Genomic DNA, 20,479 nt, shown 5'->3' with positions numbered 1-20,479 from the left:
AAAATTACATAATGAAATACCACTTTATTATAAAGCAAATGCCATATACCATGTCGTTTCGCGATGCGTTTGATACAATCGATGCGTACGATACAATCTTAGAACTTAAGATAATTCTGTAATGGCACAAATTTATTGAAACTTGAAATTGGACACAATTATAAGATTTATTGACGCATCTAGTTTTTATCTGGTATCAAATTTCTTTTAAGTTGTTTAATCATATTGTAGAAAGTATTGATAACGAAACCCACTTGACTTGTATTCAGAGCTAAAAAGAAAACGCCAATATTATTAACTTCGTACGGAATTGTAATAGCAAAGTGAAGTTCGGCATTGGCCATTTTAATGGAAAAGCGTTCAGAATAGTATCGGAGCATATCTCGTGTATGAACATAGGTATAGTGATATGGTTCTCATCTCAATAGTGGTGTTTTTACACTCTCCTAAATGGCAGGCAATATAGTCAATAGCAAGAGGACATTGTGATAAAAATACATATGAGATGCGACTATTTTATAGTTGGTGTGATGTTGGAAGTTCGATAAATCAACCCCACAAATCTGTGTTGATGCTGATGGACGATGTTGTGGGTATGATGTCACCTGTTCATTAAAATATGCAATTTCTCCGCATGCAAATCATTCCGGAACAAACCCGCGTACACTTGAGACACATACCGGTGATTGACAACATCCATATCAAGCACGAAATTCAAAAATGGCCACAGGACAGATGGTTGTGCTAATCCATGTGGATTTACAAGTCACCAAGCAAATGATTTGCTCAGGAAATATAATCTACATGTCACCAAAAGAACCCTTCAGCCGACGGTAGCTGCACAGCCACGAGAAATACCGGTAAGTATATAAAATATACATCGACGTGTGCAGCCACATTTGGAGGCATAGAATTGCAGCTTTTAATGAATACGTGATATCAGCCCCTCACCCGAAAATCAATATCATCATGGGTGAAGGGGTGATTTATCGGCCCTTGATGTTGGTAGTTCCTATGTAATGTACGTTTACCAAATCAATGAATAGTGTTTATATTTAGGTTTTAGATCAATGTACCGACATAGGTGAAGCAAGTACGTAGATTGGCTTGAAAGTCATGCCAATCGTCTGACGGTAATGGTGAGACCACGAAGAGCAAACTGAACTTCGACTCACTTTGTGGTGAATATTAGACGTGATTTTAAATGTATCGCCTATACGCTGATATTGTCACAATATATTGTTAAATATAAACTTTCCTAGCATACACATTTTGAAATTTAGCGAGTGAACTAATTTTCTCTAAAAAAAATTGATATGTAAAATTACATAATGAAATACCACTTTATTATAGAAACACAGATTTTTACCTCTGGCAAACATTTCTAAAAGTTTGTGTCTGGGAATGTATATTATAGTTGAGATTTCATAAGAATTATTTAAATAACATTTTTTTTTTTAATGAAGGGAGTCTGGAGATATACATTATTAAGACACCATTGTATTCGAATGACCGGAATCTGGATGTATACATTATAAAGGCACCATTTTATTCGAATTAAGGGAGTCTGGATGTACACATTATAAAGAAACCATTTTATTCGAATTAAGGAAGTCTGTAGGTATACATTATTAAGACACCATGTTATGAAAGCCGTGTTATTGTAGGGATGTGCTACCAACATATGAACAGTTGGATTCGTGGGTGTTTCTTTAAAAAAAATGACGTGAATTGCCTGTTATCAGTAATTTTCTTTCAGTATCTGTCCTTTTTTATACAACTGTTCGTATTAGGTTTGCTTTGATATTAAGCTGAATTGAAATAAAATGACAACATTTCATATTGTCTGCCTTTACGCGGAGTAGCATGTAAGCACATCTCATGTTTCGTTGGATAGGGTAAAAGTAACACCAAAATTCTGTACATATTCGCACATCACTAGTTTACTAACAGCTAATGAGGCTAGCATGCTTCAATTAAGGATTCTCTTAAATTTCACGACGCTAAAATATAGCCGTTTACAGTAAATTAATTAGATTCTTGCAGGCAAGAGATACCGGTTGGGCATGCATGTATATTAGTCATTGAGGAATTGGCAGGTGAGATAGACAGCCGGTATTATATAATATATCGGTGTCACTCGGATGTGAAAGATACAGTAAATCGTGCTGTTTACGTGTGGAATCAGAATATATTTAAAACATTTATGCAAAATAAAATGCCTTTAGTCAAAATGCGATTTTTGAAAATGTCGCAATATGTTCTATTCATTACAGTCGCGAATATTCAATGACACTTAAATATACTATAACAATAGCGTAAAATAAAAGTCCACACTCCCCGCCCCAATGTAATAAAACTTCAGATTTTGGGTCCGTTTTGAATATCCCAGGCAGGGTGTGGGTTACACCCCTATGGTTAACAAAAATCAGCGTACCTTGGTCCTCGTAGGGAAGAAAATAGTGTAAAATCTTCGTAATTACGATAACACGGTTTTTCCACATGCGCCAGGGCAAAACAATTAACACCAGCAGCAATATGAAGAGCAGCACAACGCACACTCCGATTAACCATAGGTACCAAGTCACTTTTTCCACTTGCACCTGTGGGTTACCTGTGTTGTCTATATGAACAATAAGAAGGCTTTTGTAAAATATATGTGTACCTTGAAATCTGAAAATGAGCAACTCATCTTTGTACCGATTTAATGTTTCGCGGTAATAGAGACTGACTCATTAGAAAAGTAGGCTAATTTGTTCGATACTAAATACACGTGTACGTAGATCTTTGATATAGCAAAACTGCTTCTAGTATCATTTGAGTATCCAAGTGTATAAAATGATATAATAATTTGCGTCAGTGGAATTTTGAGAGAAATTTAAAAGGAAATATCTTTCAAAATTCATATATCAACTTAACAATCAAATATGAAATACTACTGTTCTAACTTTCTAAACTTTCATATGTATCTACCTTCAAAAATGAATGAACGATTGTCGAATGATGCACAGACTCTAACATAAAATGCTCATAGGTATCTACTGAAATTTACTTATCGGTAATACATTTGGGTAATCCTGGTTTGAAGGATGTCATATTCCCTTCATAGTCGATGAAAAAGAGTTTTAAGAGGGTTTTTATCAGGCAGTGTAATGTGTACTGGTATCTTTTAACCTGGTTTAATTTAAAGTATTTAAAAGAAGAGTTTGAAAGTGTGCTGTGCATAATTATCTATTTTCTTTATATATATATATATATATATATATATATATATATATATATATATATATATATATATAAAACAAAAAAAAACAACACCATTATTTAAGTGCTGAGTATGCAAACCACTTACATATTGGCTTCAGCGTCGCACAACGTTCGCCACTGTAGGATGGGTTACAGTTACAATACTGGGAACTGTCTGCGATGTTAACGCTACACTCCCCATGGGGTCCACAGTCACGACAACACGGTTCTTCACAAAGGTCGCCGACAGCTCCAGGATAACACTCACATCTCGTGTTCGAGGTCACGTTGTCTGTGACACAGTCTCCATAAAGACAGGGTATCCCTCCCAGGCAGGACCGAGTATTCTGATTGTAGTTACTCAAGCAGTCAGTGTTTTGCATGAATGGTGTTTTGGTGTTATTCACGTCACCTGCAGTATATTTGTATAGAATGAGGTTAAAACCAGTGAGGCAGAAAGAGTAATCAAAAACGTTAAAAACTAAGATTTACAAATACTTTACATTCAAGCAGTCACATGGACATTTTGTTATGTAAATTTAATTTGTATTTGTTAGTTTTTTTTCTACATGATTAAATATTAATAAGAATTATATTTTGGGCCTGACCTTGTCCAAAATCAAGTTCATTGTGCACCTAACCAGTTACTTTTATTTTGAAGACAAAAAATACATTGTTCATATTTCTTATGAATGTGGGTTTAATATTAGGATCATTATTGATGGAAGTAAATATTTTTATTTAAGTCTGAGTAAGGAACATTAGAATTGCCTCATGAAGAACGCGTTGTATCTGGTGTTTCCCAGGTTCTTTATTATAATTTTAGTAACAAATCTTATCTTGTTGACGACTTAAAACATTCTGGAATGAACTTTTGACCCTCATCCTGGTACAACGTTTTAATCTTAGTAATTTTTTTTTTGTTGTTGTTTATTTGCATAATGATGTTTACGTGAGAAATTACCCAGTCCTGCATTTAAAATCAGAGGTAGAATATTTCTTATTGTTTTGTCCAGCATTTCATAAGGGTGGAATTATTTATTCAAATTATTATTCACTGGAAATACAAATTGCTCATGTATACTATTCTTGGACTAGAACATTAATTTCGAATTATAGTGAATTCAAACAAGAACACATCTTGATTATACTAGTGTGATATATCAAAGGACTATTAGCATATCACCACACTTCAGGTCATTGATACATGACCACGTTCAAGACTACAGGCACATCAATACATTCCGTATTGGATCTCATTTGGAATACCAATGGAATTCAGCTGGAACTTTATGCATTTGCACTTGTGAAAAATATTTTAGGACTGTTAGGGAATTAATCGTGATTGATGCAAGTTCTGTTGAAATTTTCACTTTGTAATCTAGGGAAATAAATTATTTGTTGAATTTTACAAAACTTGTTGGCTTTTGCTCTTTTCTGTTACTTAGTGTTAGACCATAAAGTCGTAATAATTTAGACAACAATACAGACTTTTGCCTATGGATACAACAATAAAATCCACGGAACCATCGAGAAGGTACACGCTGATAAATAGAGCAACGAAGAAGAAATCAGGTTATCTACATTTTTTTTCTAAACAGGTGCGACACTGCCGTCAGCTAGCTAGTCTGGTGCCTGCTAATTTCTGCTAATTTCAAGGCTGACTGGCCACCCACCTACCCAAATCCGCCAAAATTTAAACTTAAGAACGAGTAGCCAGTTCGTCTGGCCAGTTAGATTTGTTTTTAGGTCCATCGAATAAATTTAATCTTCAAATTATACATTTTATTGTATTAAAAGAAGCAATAGAAGCCATGTAAAAATTAGCAACAGCGAATTGTTTCCGATGACCATATGTGAATCTAGAGCAGTGGTTCCCAGCCTGTGGGCCGTGGTCCCTCCCCCAATTTTCAACAATTTATATGTTTTGTCACTTAACGGAGCCTAATAATACAACTATTGGCATGGTGTGGCCGCGAAAATTTTGAAGGTAAGAAAGGGACGTCATATTCAAAAGGGTGGGGAACCACTGATCTAGACAGAGCATGGCAATCCGATCAGCTGAGTGAGACGAGAAGGGAAATAGCTCGCGCATAGTCTGCGAGCAATGGCCGCTTGCAACTATATTTAAAAGTTCTTTTGCGTCTATGCGATGGGTGATGCCATAATAGTTACAATTCCCAACGTCAACATGTTAAAGTATTTGGATACCTCGAAGCACCAGAGGCTAAATAAATAAAACAGATGAGGAAGAAAGCGCTATTCATAAGGAATACAACACCAACAAAAGAAAACAATCCATTGTTGTAGGTCATCTTTCCGCAGATATAATTTCATGGACAGTTTCACTTTGTTTGTCATAGCCTCATTGTAGACATGTTATAAGGATTCTATATGCATTAGTTTCTCTTTTATTTTACATACAATTTTCAGAATTTCAACATCTTTACGTTTCATATTTTATCTTACTGCACTTAATTTCATATTTCTTTGGAAGGGTATGTCTCCCTAAATTTGTGTGCAATTTATTTTTAAATTTTTCGAACTTTACCTTTAATTGGCACTGTATGGACATACTTGTGCTGACGTACTGTAAAATACTACATACATACATACATACATAGCTACATACATACATACATACATACTGTTATGTATATTTAATTTGCATTGTTAGTTTTTTAATATTTTTATTTCATTACATGCTACTGTGATGTAACATTGTATGTTGGACTTGACTTTGTCCAAATTTGAGTTCATTTCTGCTTCACCCAAAAATATGCTTTTTTATTTGATTCTGTGTCAACAACTAATATATGGCTAAATTATTCTCTGTGTGTATGGGATTAAAATCAGTATTATTATTAATAGAGGTAAATATGTTTATTTGGGCCTAGGTCTAGGTTTTGGAATTATCTTAGTGTATTTTATATAATCCAGGTTATGGTTTTTATTTTATAAACATCAGGATCATACTAAAATGTTATTTTTCATTAAGTAATAGTTATTTTGTTTTTAAAAAAAGGCTATTGTGTCATGAGGTCAAGTGGAGGACCATATAATCTTGTAACTGAGAGGAATTTTCAGTCGTGCTTTAAGATCTAGCACTTTCAAATTGCATTATATATTGTGTCAAGCATTTCAATTTTGGGCTGGAAATTTTTTTTCTTCAAACTATTGATAATCAAGTGATTATTTTCTCTGGAAATGCAAACCGGCTCTGATAAAATTCATGGACAGAGACATTCACTGGAATTTATAGTGAATTCAAACCTGGAAATATATTACTGTGATTCAACAAAAGACTGTTGGCACATAAACACTCGATAAGTTAGCACAGATGCGCAATCGCCTTCAGATTTAGGATTAATTCTAGACTTTTACTGAATATTTTTAGGACTCTAAATCATTAGGACTTGTGTCTGTAATTCTTGGATTATTTTGGTATTTAGTTCGCAAGTCTATATAAAAATTTCTTCTCATTTTCACTTTTTATTCTAGGGAAATAAATTATATGTTGAATTTTACAAAGCTTGTTGCCTTTCGCTATTTTTTGTTTCTGATTTTAAGATCATAGACTCGTAATAGAAAATTGGGGAGCTCGTCCGGGATACCAATTTCTTTCAAATATTGCAGAAAACTTTGTTTTTGAAATTTAAATTGACCTTGCTTTAGAATTTTCTAAATCCCAGATATTATTTCACATTTTAGAAATCTTTAGTGAAACCAACAAGCTTTATACAATGTCATCTCAAGTGGAGATCCTTATTTCAAATCCTACCCAGGAACAGTTGGACTCCTTCAAAAAGGATGAATTGCTTCTGCTTGCCCAAAACAATGACCTTTCTGAGGCAAAGTCTACTTTACAGAAGCAAGAAATAATCAATATTTTGGTCCAATATTTGGTGGAAAAGAATGTTTTGGATAAAAGTGCTTTGGATTTGATTAATAAATCTGTATCAGACTCTAACATAAAATTAACGGAATTAAAATTAAAATACGAGATGGAATTTGAGTTAAGAAAACTTGAGCTTCAGAAAGAGGAGAAACAAGACAAATGCAGTTACAGAAAGAAGATAAACAAATGCAGTTAGAAGAAAAACAAATGCGATTGGAGGAAGAGGAAAGAGGGAGAAAATATGCAGTTGGAGAGAGAAGGGTGGGAGAGAGGAAAACTGCAGTTACAGAAAGAGAAGAAACAAATGCAAATGCAATTGGAGAAAGAGGAAAGAGAAACAAATGCAAATGCAGAAAGAAAGAGAAAAGGAAGAAAGGGAATATCAATTTAGATTAAAAGAATTAGAGCTGGCAAGTGAAATGCAATCATTAACTTCACACACAAATTAAATGTTTGATTTTACTAAGATTATAAGGTTAGTACTCAATTTTAGAGAACTAGAAATAGACAGATATTTTCCTCATTACAAAAAAATTGCTGAAAATTCGAAATGTCCAAGAAAGCATTGGACTATATTATTAATAACTGCACTTTTTGGCAAAGCCCGAGACATCAGTAGTGAAGGGGGGCACCCTACGGACAATGGGAATTAGCATTACAAAACCCCTTGGGCAAATCTACGGACAATGGAAATTTAACATGGAGAAAAATCGTGGGCAAATCTACGGACAAGGGGAATTAACATGGGAATAAATCGTGGGCCACTTTACGGACAAGGGGAATTTAACATGGCGATAAATCGTGGGTCACTCTACGGACAAGGGAAATTTAACATGGGATTTTTTTTTAAAAAAAATTTTTTAAAAAAAGGGGTAGGCAATTCAAAGACTATCTCTTTTCGAGAAATATGGCTGGCCCTGAAAAGGGCCTTTGGGTTATGTTAATATGCCCTTAACATAAAGGGCATTTGCGACATCTTCTTTTCCTTAAACTTCGTCTTACAGCAGGGCCATACATCAGAGTCCTCTTGAGGCAACCTTGTCTCTCTATATAGACTCTTCTTATCCACAGGCTGCTGTTGGTCCTGTTGACAACGGTCCACTTGGATCGGACATACATGAGCATGTCCGTCCTGAACATCATTGTTGACACAAGGGTTGAAGATTCAACGTCTGTCCACATGTTGAGGCTCCGAGAATAGGTGAATCAATGCAGTGAACGGCGCTTATTTATAGGGATAGGAAGGATTGAAACGGATTGAGTTCATTCACCAATCCTAACACGCGTTACAGAATTCAGTCAGCCCGCATCCAATCCGAAGAGAGCAGTCTGTGACGTCACGTAGTCTATATAGATTCGCTAGCGCTTGTGTGCAGTCAATCTATGCGACAGTGATTCAACATGACGGAAACTCAGAAAACGATCCATTGGGGTGCACCAGCAGGGGAGACTGCCCAAGGGAACTCGGACTTACTTTCAGAAGAGGTGAATTGGGATTTTGTGGATTTTCTCTCCTCGCAAGAATTTGTTCCGGAACCTTCGTTACCTTCTTCATTACCGCAAGTGGAAAATTTTAGACAGAGACAGAAAGAAGAATTGGAGAAATTTATACAACGACAAAAGGAAGCGGAACAGGCTTTTCTCCTACAGCAACAGCAACAAGAAGAAGAGGTAAGAAAAAAACAACAACAGCAACAGCAAGAAGAAGTAGCAGCAAAGAAACAAGAGGGTGAAAATCAAACGGTCACGGTACTGTTGGACATTTTAGCAGAGTTAAGAAGTCTGAAACAAATGTATCAGACTTCTTTATCACGACCGAAGAGAATACGACCTTCCCGAGCTAAACACGTCAACCCTGTGACTAAGCCTACCGTACCACCCTTAGTGATTTCAACCCAATCATCATCAACATTACGCAGTCCAGAAGTAGGCCTTGGCCGTGGCAAAGGCATAAGGCAGTTAAAGTTGATTGCTTAAACTCACCCCTACACCATGAAGAAAAAAGGCCCTTTTCAGGGCCACCCACATTTCTCGAAAAGAAATACAATTTCAATTTGCCAATAACTCAAAAAAAACCACCCATTTTACCCTTATAGTACGTGTCTGTGTATGAGTGCGTGAGTGTAGCTTCTTATTTTAAAATCAAAACTCAAAGACTCTTACCTTATATCATTCATTTATTCTTTTCTCCATTTTTTACAATCCAATTCACAATTCACAACTCAACACTTTAATTGAAAGTTCATTGATTTCTTCTTTTCTCCTTGTTTAGTCTCTCTGTTTTTTGAATTTCTTCACCGTCACACTCTTTCCTCTTCTTCCTCCTCGCTTTCTTCCCTTCTTCTTTTTTTCTCCTGTTTCTTTTTCTTCACCTGTCTTCTTTCTTCCTCAGAAGAATCCCTCTCTTCCTCCGAAGAATCCCTCTCTTTTTCTTCTGAAGAATTCCTCTTTTCTTCTGACTCCTCTTGTTTCTTTTTTGGGCAATCTGGAGACCAATGTCCTTTTTCTTGACAATAATAACAGGTATCTTGACTTTTGTCTTTTTTAGTCCCTGTTTTTGTTCGTTTTTGACGGTCTGGACACTCTGAAGACCAATGCCCTTTCTTCTGACAGATATAGCAAGTATCTTGACTTTTATCTCTAAAGGAAGGAGAGTAGTCCGTAGGCTGGTCTGAAGAGAATTTTCTAATGACCCCTCGCAAAGCTCTGACGAAACGTTCCATCTGGTTAGTCTCTTCCATCGTTGTGCTCGGCTTGAGAGTGAAATGAATAGTGAAAGGACAAGACACACACCCTTTTATATACGCTGGTCTGCTATGACTATAAAGTAGTTTATGGTGTTTGAACTTGAGTCATTTGACTTTTTGCTTTCAAGATGAAACGATCCCATTCATTCGAGAAGAAAGAAGAAGAAAGTAAGAGGCAGAAACGTGATCTATCGCCTCGTACCAGGGCTGAAATCTTGGCACAAATTCATGCCAGTGATTTTGAAGAGGACATGAGTGAACCAGAATCCGAAACCTCTAAACCAAGTTCACCACCCTTAGTTAACCCTGAAAAGTACTATTCCATTCGAGAGACGGAAAAGCGCTCCTCTAGAAAATTTAGAACCACGGCTTACAAATACACGGTGAAGTTTAAAGATTTCAAGGCTGAAGTGCCGTTAGAGAAAGCAGAAGTGTTCATCACCGAGGTGTGGGATTCTTTGCTCACCACACTCAAGCGACAATGTCAACCCAAAGAAGACGATCGCTTGAGACTTTCCATACAACACGACGGTTTGAAATCCCCTGTTTGGATCGAGTTTAGCACCCCTGCAGAATTGACTGCTTCCAAAATCATGGACAAGATTCAACACGTACAACAATCTAATGATCAGTTTGACATCACCGATGGTAAAGCCACACTGGACATGACCCACGTCTCTCCTCCTCAAGGGACAGGACGCAAAAAGATGTTATTGGTGGACGACCTTCGCAACACCAAAACAAGTCTCGTCCGAATTGACAACCCTCATGACCAGATGTGCTTAGCCCGTGCCATCGTGGTGGGACGAACCTATGCCAACAAGAACGACACGGTAGAATGGAAAAGAACCTGGGACACTATTCAACGTTCCGACCGAGCCAAACAACGAAATGAAGCAGAACTCCTGTTACAACAAGCCGGACTGCCCAAAGGCACACCCTGCGGCATTCCTGAGATGCAAAAATTGCAAGATGTCCTAGCTCCACGATACACCTTGAAAGTGCACCCTCAAGAAGTGCGCGGACCTCTATTGTTTCGAGGGCAAGACTTTAAGGACGGAAAATACATTCATGTCTATTATCACGATGACCATTTCGATACGATTACCACTATCACTGGATTCCTGGGATACAGTTATTACTGTGAGAAATGTGACCATGGTTATAACAATCGAGAGCAACACAAGCATTGTGGATCGAAATGCACAGGATGTTTGGCCTCTTCACCCTGTCTGAGCGAAGAACCAGTGCCTTGTTCAACTTGTCTGCGCACGTTTGTCAGCCCTACCTGTTACCAACAACATTTGAAGACGCAAGGTTCACAGAAGAAATGCGCTTGTCAACTGCTGAGATTGTGCTCTACGTGTGAACAAGTCATACGTACCAATAATACCAAGGCACACGTATGTTCAGGAAAGAAAAAATGTCACATTTGTCACCACATCGTGGACTTGGAACACCAATGTTACGTGCAAAAATACCAACCCCCACCAGAGAAAGAGGACGGTCACAAGAAGAAAGGCTATTTCATCTTTTTCGATTTCGAATGCATGCAAGAGACCGGCATTCACATTCCTAATTTCTGCGTGGCTCATCGAGCGTGCGAGAAGTGCATTCAAGAACCTATCTTCAGTCATTGCCCTCACTGCAGCAAGATTCCCGGAGGGCGTGAAAAAATCTTTCGGGGGCCGAACACGTTAGCCGATTTTGCCCAATGGGTCTTAGACCCCGTCGACAAGACGTGGAGCCAAGAGGACATCGAACGTTACGGAGATTGTCATCGTCATGCCACGGTGATGGCTCACAATTTCTCCGGATACGATGGACAGTTTCTTTTGAGGTACTATACGGAACAAGGCACCGAACGTCCTAAAGTGACTTTGAACGGAGCCAAAATCATTTTCATGCAAGTGGGACAAGTACAGTTTAAAGATTCGATGAGCTATTTGGCCATGCCTTTGAGTCGAATGCCTAAAACGTTTGGAATGACAGAAATGGCTAAAGGGTACTTTCCACACTTTTTCAATACGGAAGTCAATCAACATGCCGTTCTACCCCATTTACCTGAGGCTCACTATTACGACCCCGACAACATGCGTACCGAACAACGAGAAGCTTTCTACGCTTGGTACCAGGCTCACGCCTCGGACCCTTTCGACTTTCAGGAAGAAATGCTAAAGTATTGTCGTTCCGACGTGGACATTTTACGGCGTTGCTGTGGAAAATTTCGAGAACTGTTCATGGAACACGGAGGGGTCGATCCTTTGAAAGAAGCTTGCACCATTGCCAAAGCGTGTTCCTTAGTGTATCGACAACGATTCATGCCTGAAAAGACCGTGGCTGTCATCAGTCCTCAAACGACCCACTTTGTCAAACGTCAATACTCGGTCAAAGCCCTACGTTGGTTACATTACTTGTGCGACAAGGAAGACAAGTGGATTCAGCATGCCCGCAACGGAGGGGGCGAAAAGACCATCGGAACGTATTCGGTCGATGGCTGGGACTTAGAAAACCCCAAGATCGTGTACGAGTTTAACGGTTGCTTATTTCACGGATGTCCCGTCTGTTACCCTGACCGTGGCACCAAGAATCAGTTTTTGCAACGAACCATGGAAGACCTGTACCAGGACACTTGTCAGCGACGCCTAAAGTTAGAACAGCAAGGATACCAAGTGGTGGAAATGTGGGAACACGAGTACGATCACCGTATGAAAACCGATCCCGAGTTTAAACGCCTCGTGGAAAGTTACCAGTTCATGGACCCGCTGAACCCGAGGGATAGTTTGTACGGAGGAAGGACCAATGCCACCTGTTTGCTGTACCAAGCCGACGAAGAGAAAGGAGAAGAAATCAAATACTTGGACGTGTGTTCGCTGTATCCCTACGTGTGCAAATATTGTCGCTTTCCTGTAGGGCACCCGCAATTCTTAACGGAACACATCGACCTGAAAAACATTCGACAATACGAAGGCTTGATCAAGTGTAAAGTTTTGCCTCCCACGAACCTATACCATCCCGTCTTACCTCACCATTGTCAAGGCAAACTGATGTTTCCATTGTGCCGTACTTGTGCCGAAACGTGCAACCAAGACCAACCTTGTCAGCACACCCAGGAAGAACGGGCCTTGACGGGAACCTGGGTCAGCGTAGAATTGTTCAAAGCTCTGGACATGGGATACCAACTGTTAGAAGTGTACGAAATTTGTCACTTTCCCAAGACACAACAATACCACAAGGGTGATCCCAGTCAGAAAGGCATTTTCGCTGACTACGTGGATGCCTTTTTGAAACTGAAACAAGAAGCCAGCGGCTATCCTTCCTGGTGTCACACTCCCGAAGACCAAATACAATTCAAAGAGAAATACTATGAACAAGAAGGCATCTCTTTAGACCACATCGAGAAAAACGAAGGCAGGCGATCGTTTGCCAAAGTGATGTTAAATTGCTTGTGGGGTAAAATGGCACAACGACCGTGTTTACCCAAGACGGAATATTTGACAGAACCTTCCCGCTACTTCCAGATGATTCACGACAAAACCAAATACATGAAACACGTGGACGTCGTTCGAGAGAATTTGATCTTGGTCAATTACGAAGAAGATCTGGACTTTGTACAAGACGACCCTTTTGGAAATGTCATCATTGCGGCTTACGTGACAGCTCATGCTCGCTTAAAATTGTACGAAGCTTTAGAACTGTTAGGGGAACGTGTCCTGTACTTTGACACGGACAGTTGCATTTACATCCATCACCCGATTCAACATCACCCTAACATCGAAGGAGACCGTTTAGGAGCCTGGACAGACGAACATCCTGACGACAAGATTCTAAGTTTCGTCAGTGGCGGTCCCAAAAATTACGGCTACGAATACCGGGACAAACAAGGAGAAGTGCACACGACGTGCAAAGTGAAAGGACTGACTCTGAATTATCGTACCAGTCGAGTGGTCAACTTTGGGGTATTGAAAGAAGCCTTGCAATCGGGAGAGGATGGAAACTTTAAAGTGACCACCTATCAACCTAACAAGATTGTACGTTTACCCACTCACCACATCGTCAGTCGACCCTTGGAAAAAGTCTATCAAATTGTATACCAGAAGCGAGTTCGACTTCCCAATCATTTCACCTTACCGTACGGTCACGTCGGTATTGGTCTGTATATAAAAAAGGAACCCTAGGCAAGATCGATAGTTCATTGTGACTACCAAGACCGAGCGAACAAGATGAATACTTTGAAAGAGGCATCGTTCCAGTTTGGGGATTGTAAAAAAGTTGTATCTTCCTCTAGTGTGACTAATATTGGATGGATAAGACCCATGCATTGCGACGGAAAATGTCCGGAAGGAAACTGCGATTGTCCATGTGGTTACCATTGTAATTGCGTAACGGAGTTTGCAGACGAGTGCGATTGTGAGCCTTGCGATGGATACGATGCTGTACCTTGTGACCTGAGCGATGCCGTAAAGCATCATGGGAACTTTGTTCTCACTGCCCCTATCATGGAAAGTGATGCTGTGCGTGTCAAACCTGAGGGATGCGAAAGCGATGCCGCTCGTCCTCTTAGACATTTTACCGGGTTTAAAGGGGAATGTCGACCTTCACGTTTACCTCCATACGGATGTCATCCAGCCCTGAGCAAACTCCTGTTCATGTCACCCAACCCTCATCGAAACGAACCTGTGAAAGACGAATATTCGTTTCCTGTGCGTTTGTCGGAATACTGCGACTTTGAAAATCGTCTTCAATCGTTCAAAGGAAAATGGCCAAAGTATCTGGGAGGACCGACCCCCGAAGAATTAGCCAGAGCCGGATTTTTCTACTTGGGCGAAGGAGATAAAGTCAAGTGCTTCAGTTGCGGTGTGTCACTTCACCACTGGGAACCGCAAGATTCGGCCTACGTAGAACATGCTCGATGGTCACCGAATTGTCATTACTTACCCTTAGTGGGACCGAGACATTGAAGTAACTTCTTACCATAATAATCTGTTCATGGATACTTTACAAGAGAACATTTGTGCTTTGCCTGTGGAGTTGAGAGAACGCATTTATCGAGAACTGGTCAAAATACAAGTGAAACGTAAAGAACAATTGCATCCGTTACGTCACCGGTGTTTGAACCACTGGTAACTGAAAGCTATACAAGGATTGATTCAATTGAAAGTGTTCCATCGAACAGACATTGATCAACGATCCTCTAGTTTTAAAAAGGATTGGTTTGTTATGGACGATTCTACCTACATCATTGTAAACGTACTGCATCGAATTCCAGAGGAAGAGTTAACGAATTACCAACATCTTGAACGCAATGTCAACTTGGTGAAAGAGGAAACTTCTGAACGAATTGTAATGTGTAGATTAGTGACTCAACGATTTAAATTCGACACTGAAGTAAAACCATGTTTGTGCAAAGAGTACATTTCTTGTGTCAGACCAAAGAGAATTTAGTATGACCTATTCATGGATACTTTACAAGAGAACATTCGTGCTTTGCCTGTGGAGTTGAGAGAACGCATTTACCGAGAGCTGGTCAAAATACAAGTGAAACGTAAAGAACAATTGCATCCGTTACGTCACCAGATCTTTAACCACTGGTACCTGAAGGGTATAAGAGAACTGATTCGTCAGAAATTGTTTCAGTGGTCAGACCTTGTTCAATACTTCCAGGCCCCCGATGATTCACGTGTTGATCATTTTGGTTACTTCGAGATTCACCTAGAGCAACCCATTGAGGAAGACGAGGTAAAGGATTACCAACATATTTTACGTGGAATCTACTTAGCGGAAGAGGAAACTTCTAATCGAACTCTGACGTTTCGGTCACAGTATGCAAGATTTACATTACCCACTGGAAAACGAAGATCACTGGCTAGAAAGTACGTGTATTCTTTTCGAAACAAAGAGACTATAAAAACAGGCAGCTATGCCACGACTTATGTCGTATGTAATCCAACAGATTCCGTGGAAGGAACTCAATGACCATATTCAAACCGTGGATCATTACCATCGATTATTGCAAGAACTGTATCCATTCAATTTGGGACGACAAGTGGTGTGTGTCTTAGTGACTTGTTTTCTGGGATTTCGTTTACCAGCCGATTCTTTGTGGACTCTTTACGATCAGTACTTACCACCTCCATGGCCTTAAATGGTCACGAAAAACTCCTTTTGCTCAAAGCCTTGCGGTTTCATCTGGATACTTCTCGACCTCAACAGGAAAAAAAGATTCGTCAACTTTTAGCTACCCAAGACGTGTATGACGATGTGTGTGTAGCTTGTGACTTACACCCTCATTGGACAGATGTTCGTGACTGGAAAAAGGGGGGTTCTGAGGCTTGGACCCAAGAAGTGGCCCAGTATGCACAAGAGTTGTTCAAGGAAAAAAGTTACTTTTCAACCTGTGTTAGTGACGGTGCCAGAAGAACCCGTCACCGAGAACAACCACTCGCTTCAGGACAGGACTGTCATGGACATTCCTGAAAGGTCATTCCGAGAGGACACTTGTGTGACAATACCTCATGTAGAGACTGTAAGAACATTACACACTGTCCCTAGGACATCTTGGTTACCCAAAACATGTTGTACAGACACTTGTTTATATTCCACTTTGATCGCTTTGCTGTGTTTTATATTCCTGTACATCACTATTTGGGTTGTATGTATTTTTGTCTTTCGTGTTCATATTTGAAACATTCAATAAACGTGTTCTGAAAAAGTATATAAACTCTTGTCTTGTTTGTTTTTCGTGTCACAAGTGACATTTCTCACACCATGGCTACCTCTGCTGTCTCTGCTCCCTCTTCCTCTACTGTCAAAGTCATCGATGAACACTTAGATCGTGCCAGTTGAGAGGCTTTGTATCTTCGCCATCCCTTTAACATGCTCATTGCTGGACCTAGCGGTTCAGGCAAAACCGAATTCGTCAAACGTTTGATCGAACATAAACATCATTTGATCGATCGACCCCCTCAACGGATCGTGTGGTGTTACAAAGAGTGGCAATCGGCGTACAACCTCTTGCGAGAAAGTCAAGGCGATTCCATCGTGTTTGTGGAAGGCATTCCTAAAGAAGACGACGGCATCGTCTCTGACTCCCGTCTAACCCATTTGGTCATTTTCGACGACATGTTAGGAGAAGACGAAGAAGAAATTAAATTGTGGTTCACGCGCAAAGGGCATCACCGTAATGCCAGTGTCGTTTACATCACCCAAAATTTGTTTCAACAAAGTAAAGCCCATCGTACCATCAGTCTCAATGCGCATTACGTGGTCTCGTTTAAAAGCCCTCGAGATAAATCGCAAGTGCAAGTCTTAGCCAAACAGTTAGGAACGCCTTGGCTGACTCAGGCGTACGACGATGCCACTCAAACGCCACACGCCTATTTACTCGTCGATTTGAAACCTACGACTCCTGAGGATTTGCGATTTCGTACCCACTTGTTTCACCACTGGTGCCAAGACGGAGGGCCTGTCCTGTACACGTCTCCGTCCTCGACTTCATTTCACTCCCCATCAAAAAATCTATAAAAACCTCAGACCCTTTTTCGTCTGTCTCACTCTCAGTGCGAACATGACGTCCCTTCAGTCGCATCTTCCCGTCAAATTGATTCGTGCCTTGTATGGCATCAGTCGAGAAAAAGATCCACAAACACGAGCTCGTGTCTTAGAAGCTAGTCTCAAAGAAGTCTTACGATGGTTCACGGTGACGGCACGTCAAATACTCCAAGGAATCATTCAGATTCCTCATCAAACCAAACGCTTTTTCGATCGAAACAAAGTCGCTTTGGTCCAACTGGCCGATCCCCGCATCGACACTCAAACCAAAAAACAAATCATTTTGAAACCTGGAGGGAGCGGTACTCTAGGAGGGGTCATCATTCGCTCACTCTTAAGATGGGATCCTAATGCCCCCAAAGTTATCCCCAAGACAAAAGTCCAACGAAGCCCCAAGAAGAAAAAGAAAAAGACCAGGTCCCCAAGAAGAATAACTTCTCCAGTGGCGGGACCCTCCTCTTACCAGACACCACCCCGAAAAAAGAAAAGAAGCCCCCAGAAAAAGAAACAGAGAAAAAGTCCTCAGAAAAAGAAAAGTCCACAGAAGAAAACTAGTCGCAAGAGAGGCACTGCGGCCAGGACGCAGCCTTACACTCGCAAACCACGACCTGCCACAGCGTCTCCGACAGCCTCACGTTTGTCCACTTCTCCGTTGATGTCACCAGGAACTGAAGAGTACTTGGAGACGTTGATTACACCAAGAACTTCTCCGTTGATGACCCCCAAAAGAACTTCCCCAGTGGCAGGACCTTCCCATTTAGCGGCAGTGGCTGCTGCTCACAAAGTACCTTCTCCCAAAATCAAAGTCCATGAAAGATCGGGCATGTTACAAAGTTTACTGGATTTGTCCAAGCAAGAACTGGCTCGATTTAGTCCGTTACGTACCCCTGCACGACGTGTCATGCCTGTCCTCAAACTGATACGACGTAAAGACAATCAATGGCGACGCGTTCCAGTATAAAAAAGGCCTGTGACCGAGTAGGGTATCAGTGTTTTTTTGGTGCTCCTGAAGACTCAAAGATGTCACCCTCCAGAAAACCCCAAGGAAAGAAAAGGAAAGGACTGCCACCACGTTTAGCCAAACATGGGGACATGTTATCTGTCCTGTCCAAAGCTTCTCCACCCCTACGAAAAAAACTCATTCAAACGGCCTCCAAAGAGGTCATCGATACCGTGTGCGAATGTTGTTTGAACGTTTTGAAAGGCACGATCCCTTTGTCCAAACACCAGAAACAATGCTTAAGCAAACATCGTCACGTTCTTCGCCAAATGGTTCGAAAGAAAATTCCCATTCGTCAAAAAAAGAAGATGTTAGTGCAACGTGGAGGCATTTTGCCCCTCTTGTTAGGCCCCATACTGAAAGGAGTCTTGGGAACCATGTTGGGAGGATTAGTGGGAGCAAGATAAAAAGGCCCTCGAAAGTCCCAAGATCTCAGAATTCACCCCTGACAACCCCATGGAAGGACGAAAACTAGCTTTAGTGCCTTACAAACGATGGATGGAATACCATCGGTGGCAAGAACAACGCACCCCGCATTTACCTCCCAATCCCAATTTGAGCGAGATGTCCCAGTTACAACACGAATTGCAGTCCTTGATGGATCGCCAAGATTTGTCCGAAACAGAAAAATCGCAAAAGTACGGTCAACTCTTGCAACGACTGCAACTCTTTCACCAGAAAGCTTTAGACGAAACAGCTCTACCCACTTTGAAAGATTTTAAGACCTTGATGAAAAGTCCAGCACCATCACCAGTACCAGTACCAGTACCGGTACCAGTGGTCAAGAAAGAAAAAGGAAAAGAAGAAGAAGAAGAAGGGTTTCAAACTCCACCAGAAAAAGTACGCAAGTTAACAACACCACCTACCTCCAGAATTGGATGGATTAAAAAGATGATGGCCACCCCTTCTTCATCACAAGAGAAAAAGAAAGTGAAGACAGAAGTGAAACAAGAACCTATATCCCCTGCTCAGACATCCTCCTCTTCGACACCTATTGCCGGTCGCACACGCAAAGCCTTGCAATCCAAGAAAATACCCCAAGAGAAAAAGAGTAGCCTCTTCCAAGAGTGGGTGCCTTATTAACACACAAACACAAAAAATGGAAAAAGTCTTAGCCAGCATTTACTACGATCCCTCCCATCCTGCAGGTTACGCAGGAGTTCAAAAATTGTATCGTGCTGCCAAAACTCGACTGAAAAGTCTCCGTTTACCTCAAGTGCAACGATGGTTACAAGAACAAGCTACCTACACTTTACACAAACCCATTCGACGTAAGTTTGCCAGAAGTCGCACCCGAGTGGAAGGCATCGATCATCAATGGCAAGCCGATTTAGCCGATGTCTCTCATTTGGCCAGCTACAATCGCGGCTACAAATATTTGTTTTGTGTCATCGACGTCTTTTCCAAATTTGCCTGGGTCGTGCCCTTGACTTCCAAATCCAGCAGCGAGTTAGTGCGAGCCCTGCAACGAGTGTTGAAACAAAGCGGTCGTCACCCTCTTCGATGGCAAACGGACAAAGGCACCGAATTTCTGAACCAAGCTTTCCAAAAAGAATTAAAGAAACGTGACATTCATTTTTTTACCACCGAGAATCCCGAAACCAAAGCCAGCATCGTGGAACGTTTTCAACGCACTTTGAAAGAACGCATGTGGAAATATTTTACGCATCACCACACTCTGAAGTACATCGACATCTTACCGCACCTGGTGCAAGCGTACAACCAATCTTACCATCGAAGCATCGGACGTGCCCCGCAAGACGTGACTCCCGACAACGAAGTGCTGATGTTTGAGCGCCCGTTCGGTACGTCCCCGACAAGGGCTGTCCCCAAGAAAAGTGGAGAGTTGACCGTAGGAGATTGGGTGCGCATTGGCAAAACCAAACGCACTTTCGACAAAGGTTACTTACCTAACTGGACGACCGAATTGTTTCGCGTCACTGGACGAGTGCATGGCCGTCATCCTGCCGTCTATAAATTGGAAGACATGAACGGAGAAGTGCTCAAAGGAACGTTTTATTTGCCCGAGTTACAACG

The 20,479-nt window shown here is 40.7% G+C and overlaps 1 protein-coding gene across 4 annotated transcripts in view; it reads right to left on the bottom strand.

Annotated features, from left to right (window-relative positions):
* The window catches only part of LOC149806608 (toll-like receptor 6), a 69,053-nt gene that overhangs the window by 3,700 nt on the left and 44,874 nt on the right, over window positions 1-20,479 (bottom strand). For 3 of the 4 annotated variants that reach the window (XM_089955509.1, XM_089955536.1, XM_089955517.1), the window contains 2 exons: window positions 3,353-3,658; window positions 2,438-2,623 (listed from right to left, as the gene is read on the bottom strand). In XM_089955509.1, the coding sequence (XP_089811635.1) occupies window positions 2,438-2,623; window positions 3,353-3,658 (492 nt within the window). The remainder of the gene's footprint in view (window positions 1-2,437; window positions 2,624-3,352; window positions 3,659-20,479) is intronic. The other variant, XM_089955526.1, reaches the window with a different exon arrangement.

This window comes from Sinohyriopsis cumingii, chromosome 1, assembly GCF_028554795.1.
Source record: "Sinohyriopsis cumingii isolate HCF-2022 chromosome 1, ASM2855479v2, whole genome shotgun sequence".
NCBI classification, from domain to species: Eukaryota; Metazoa; Mollusca; class Bivalvia; order Unionida; family Unionidae; genus Sinohyriopsis; species Sinohyriopsis cumingii.
This window is presented reverse-complemented; position numbering and strand designations above follow the sequence as displayed.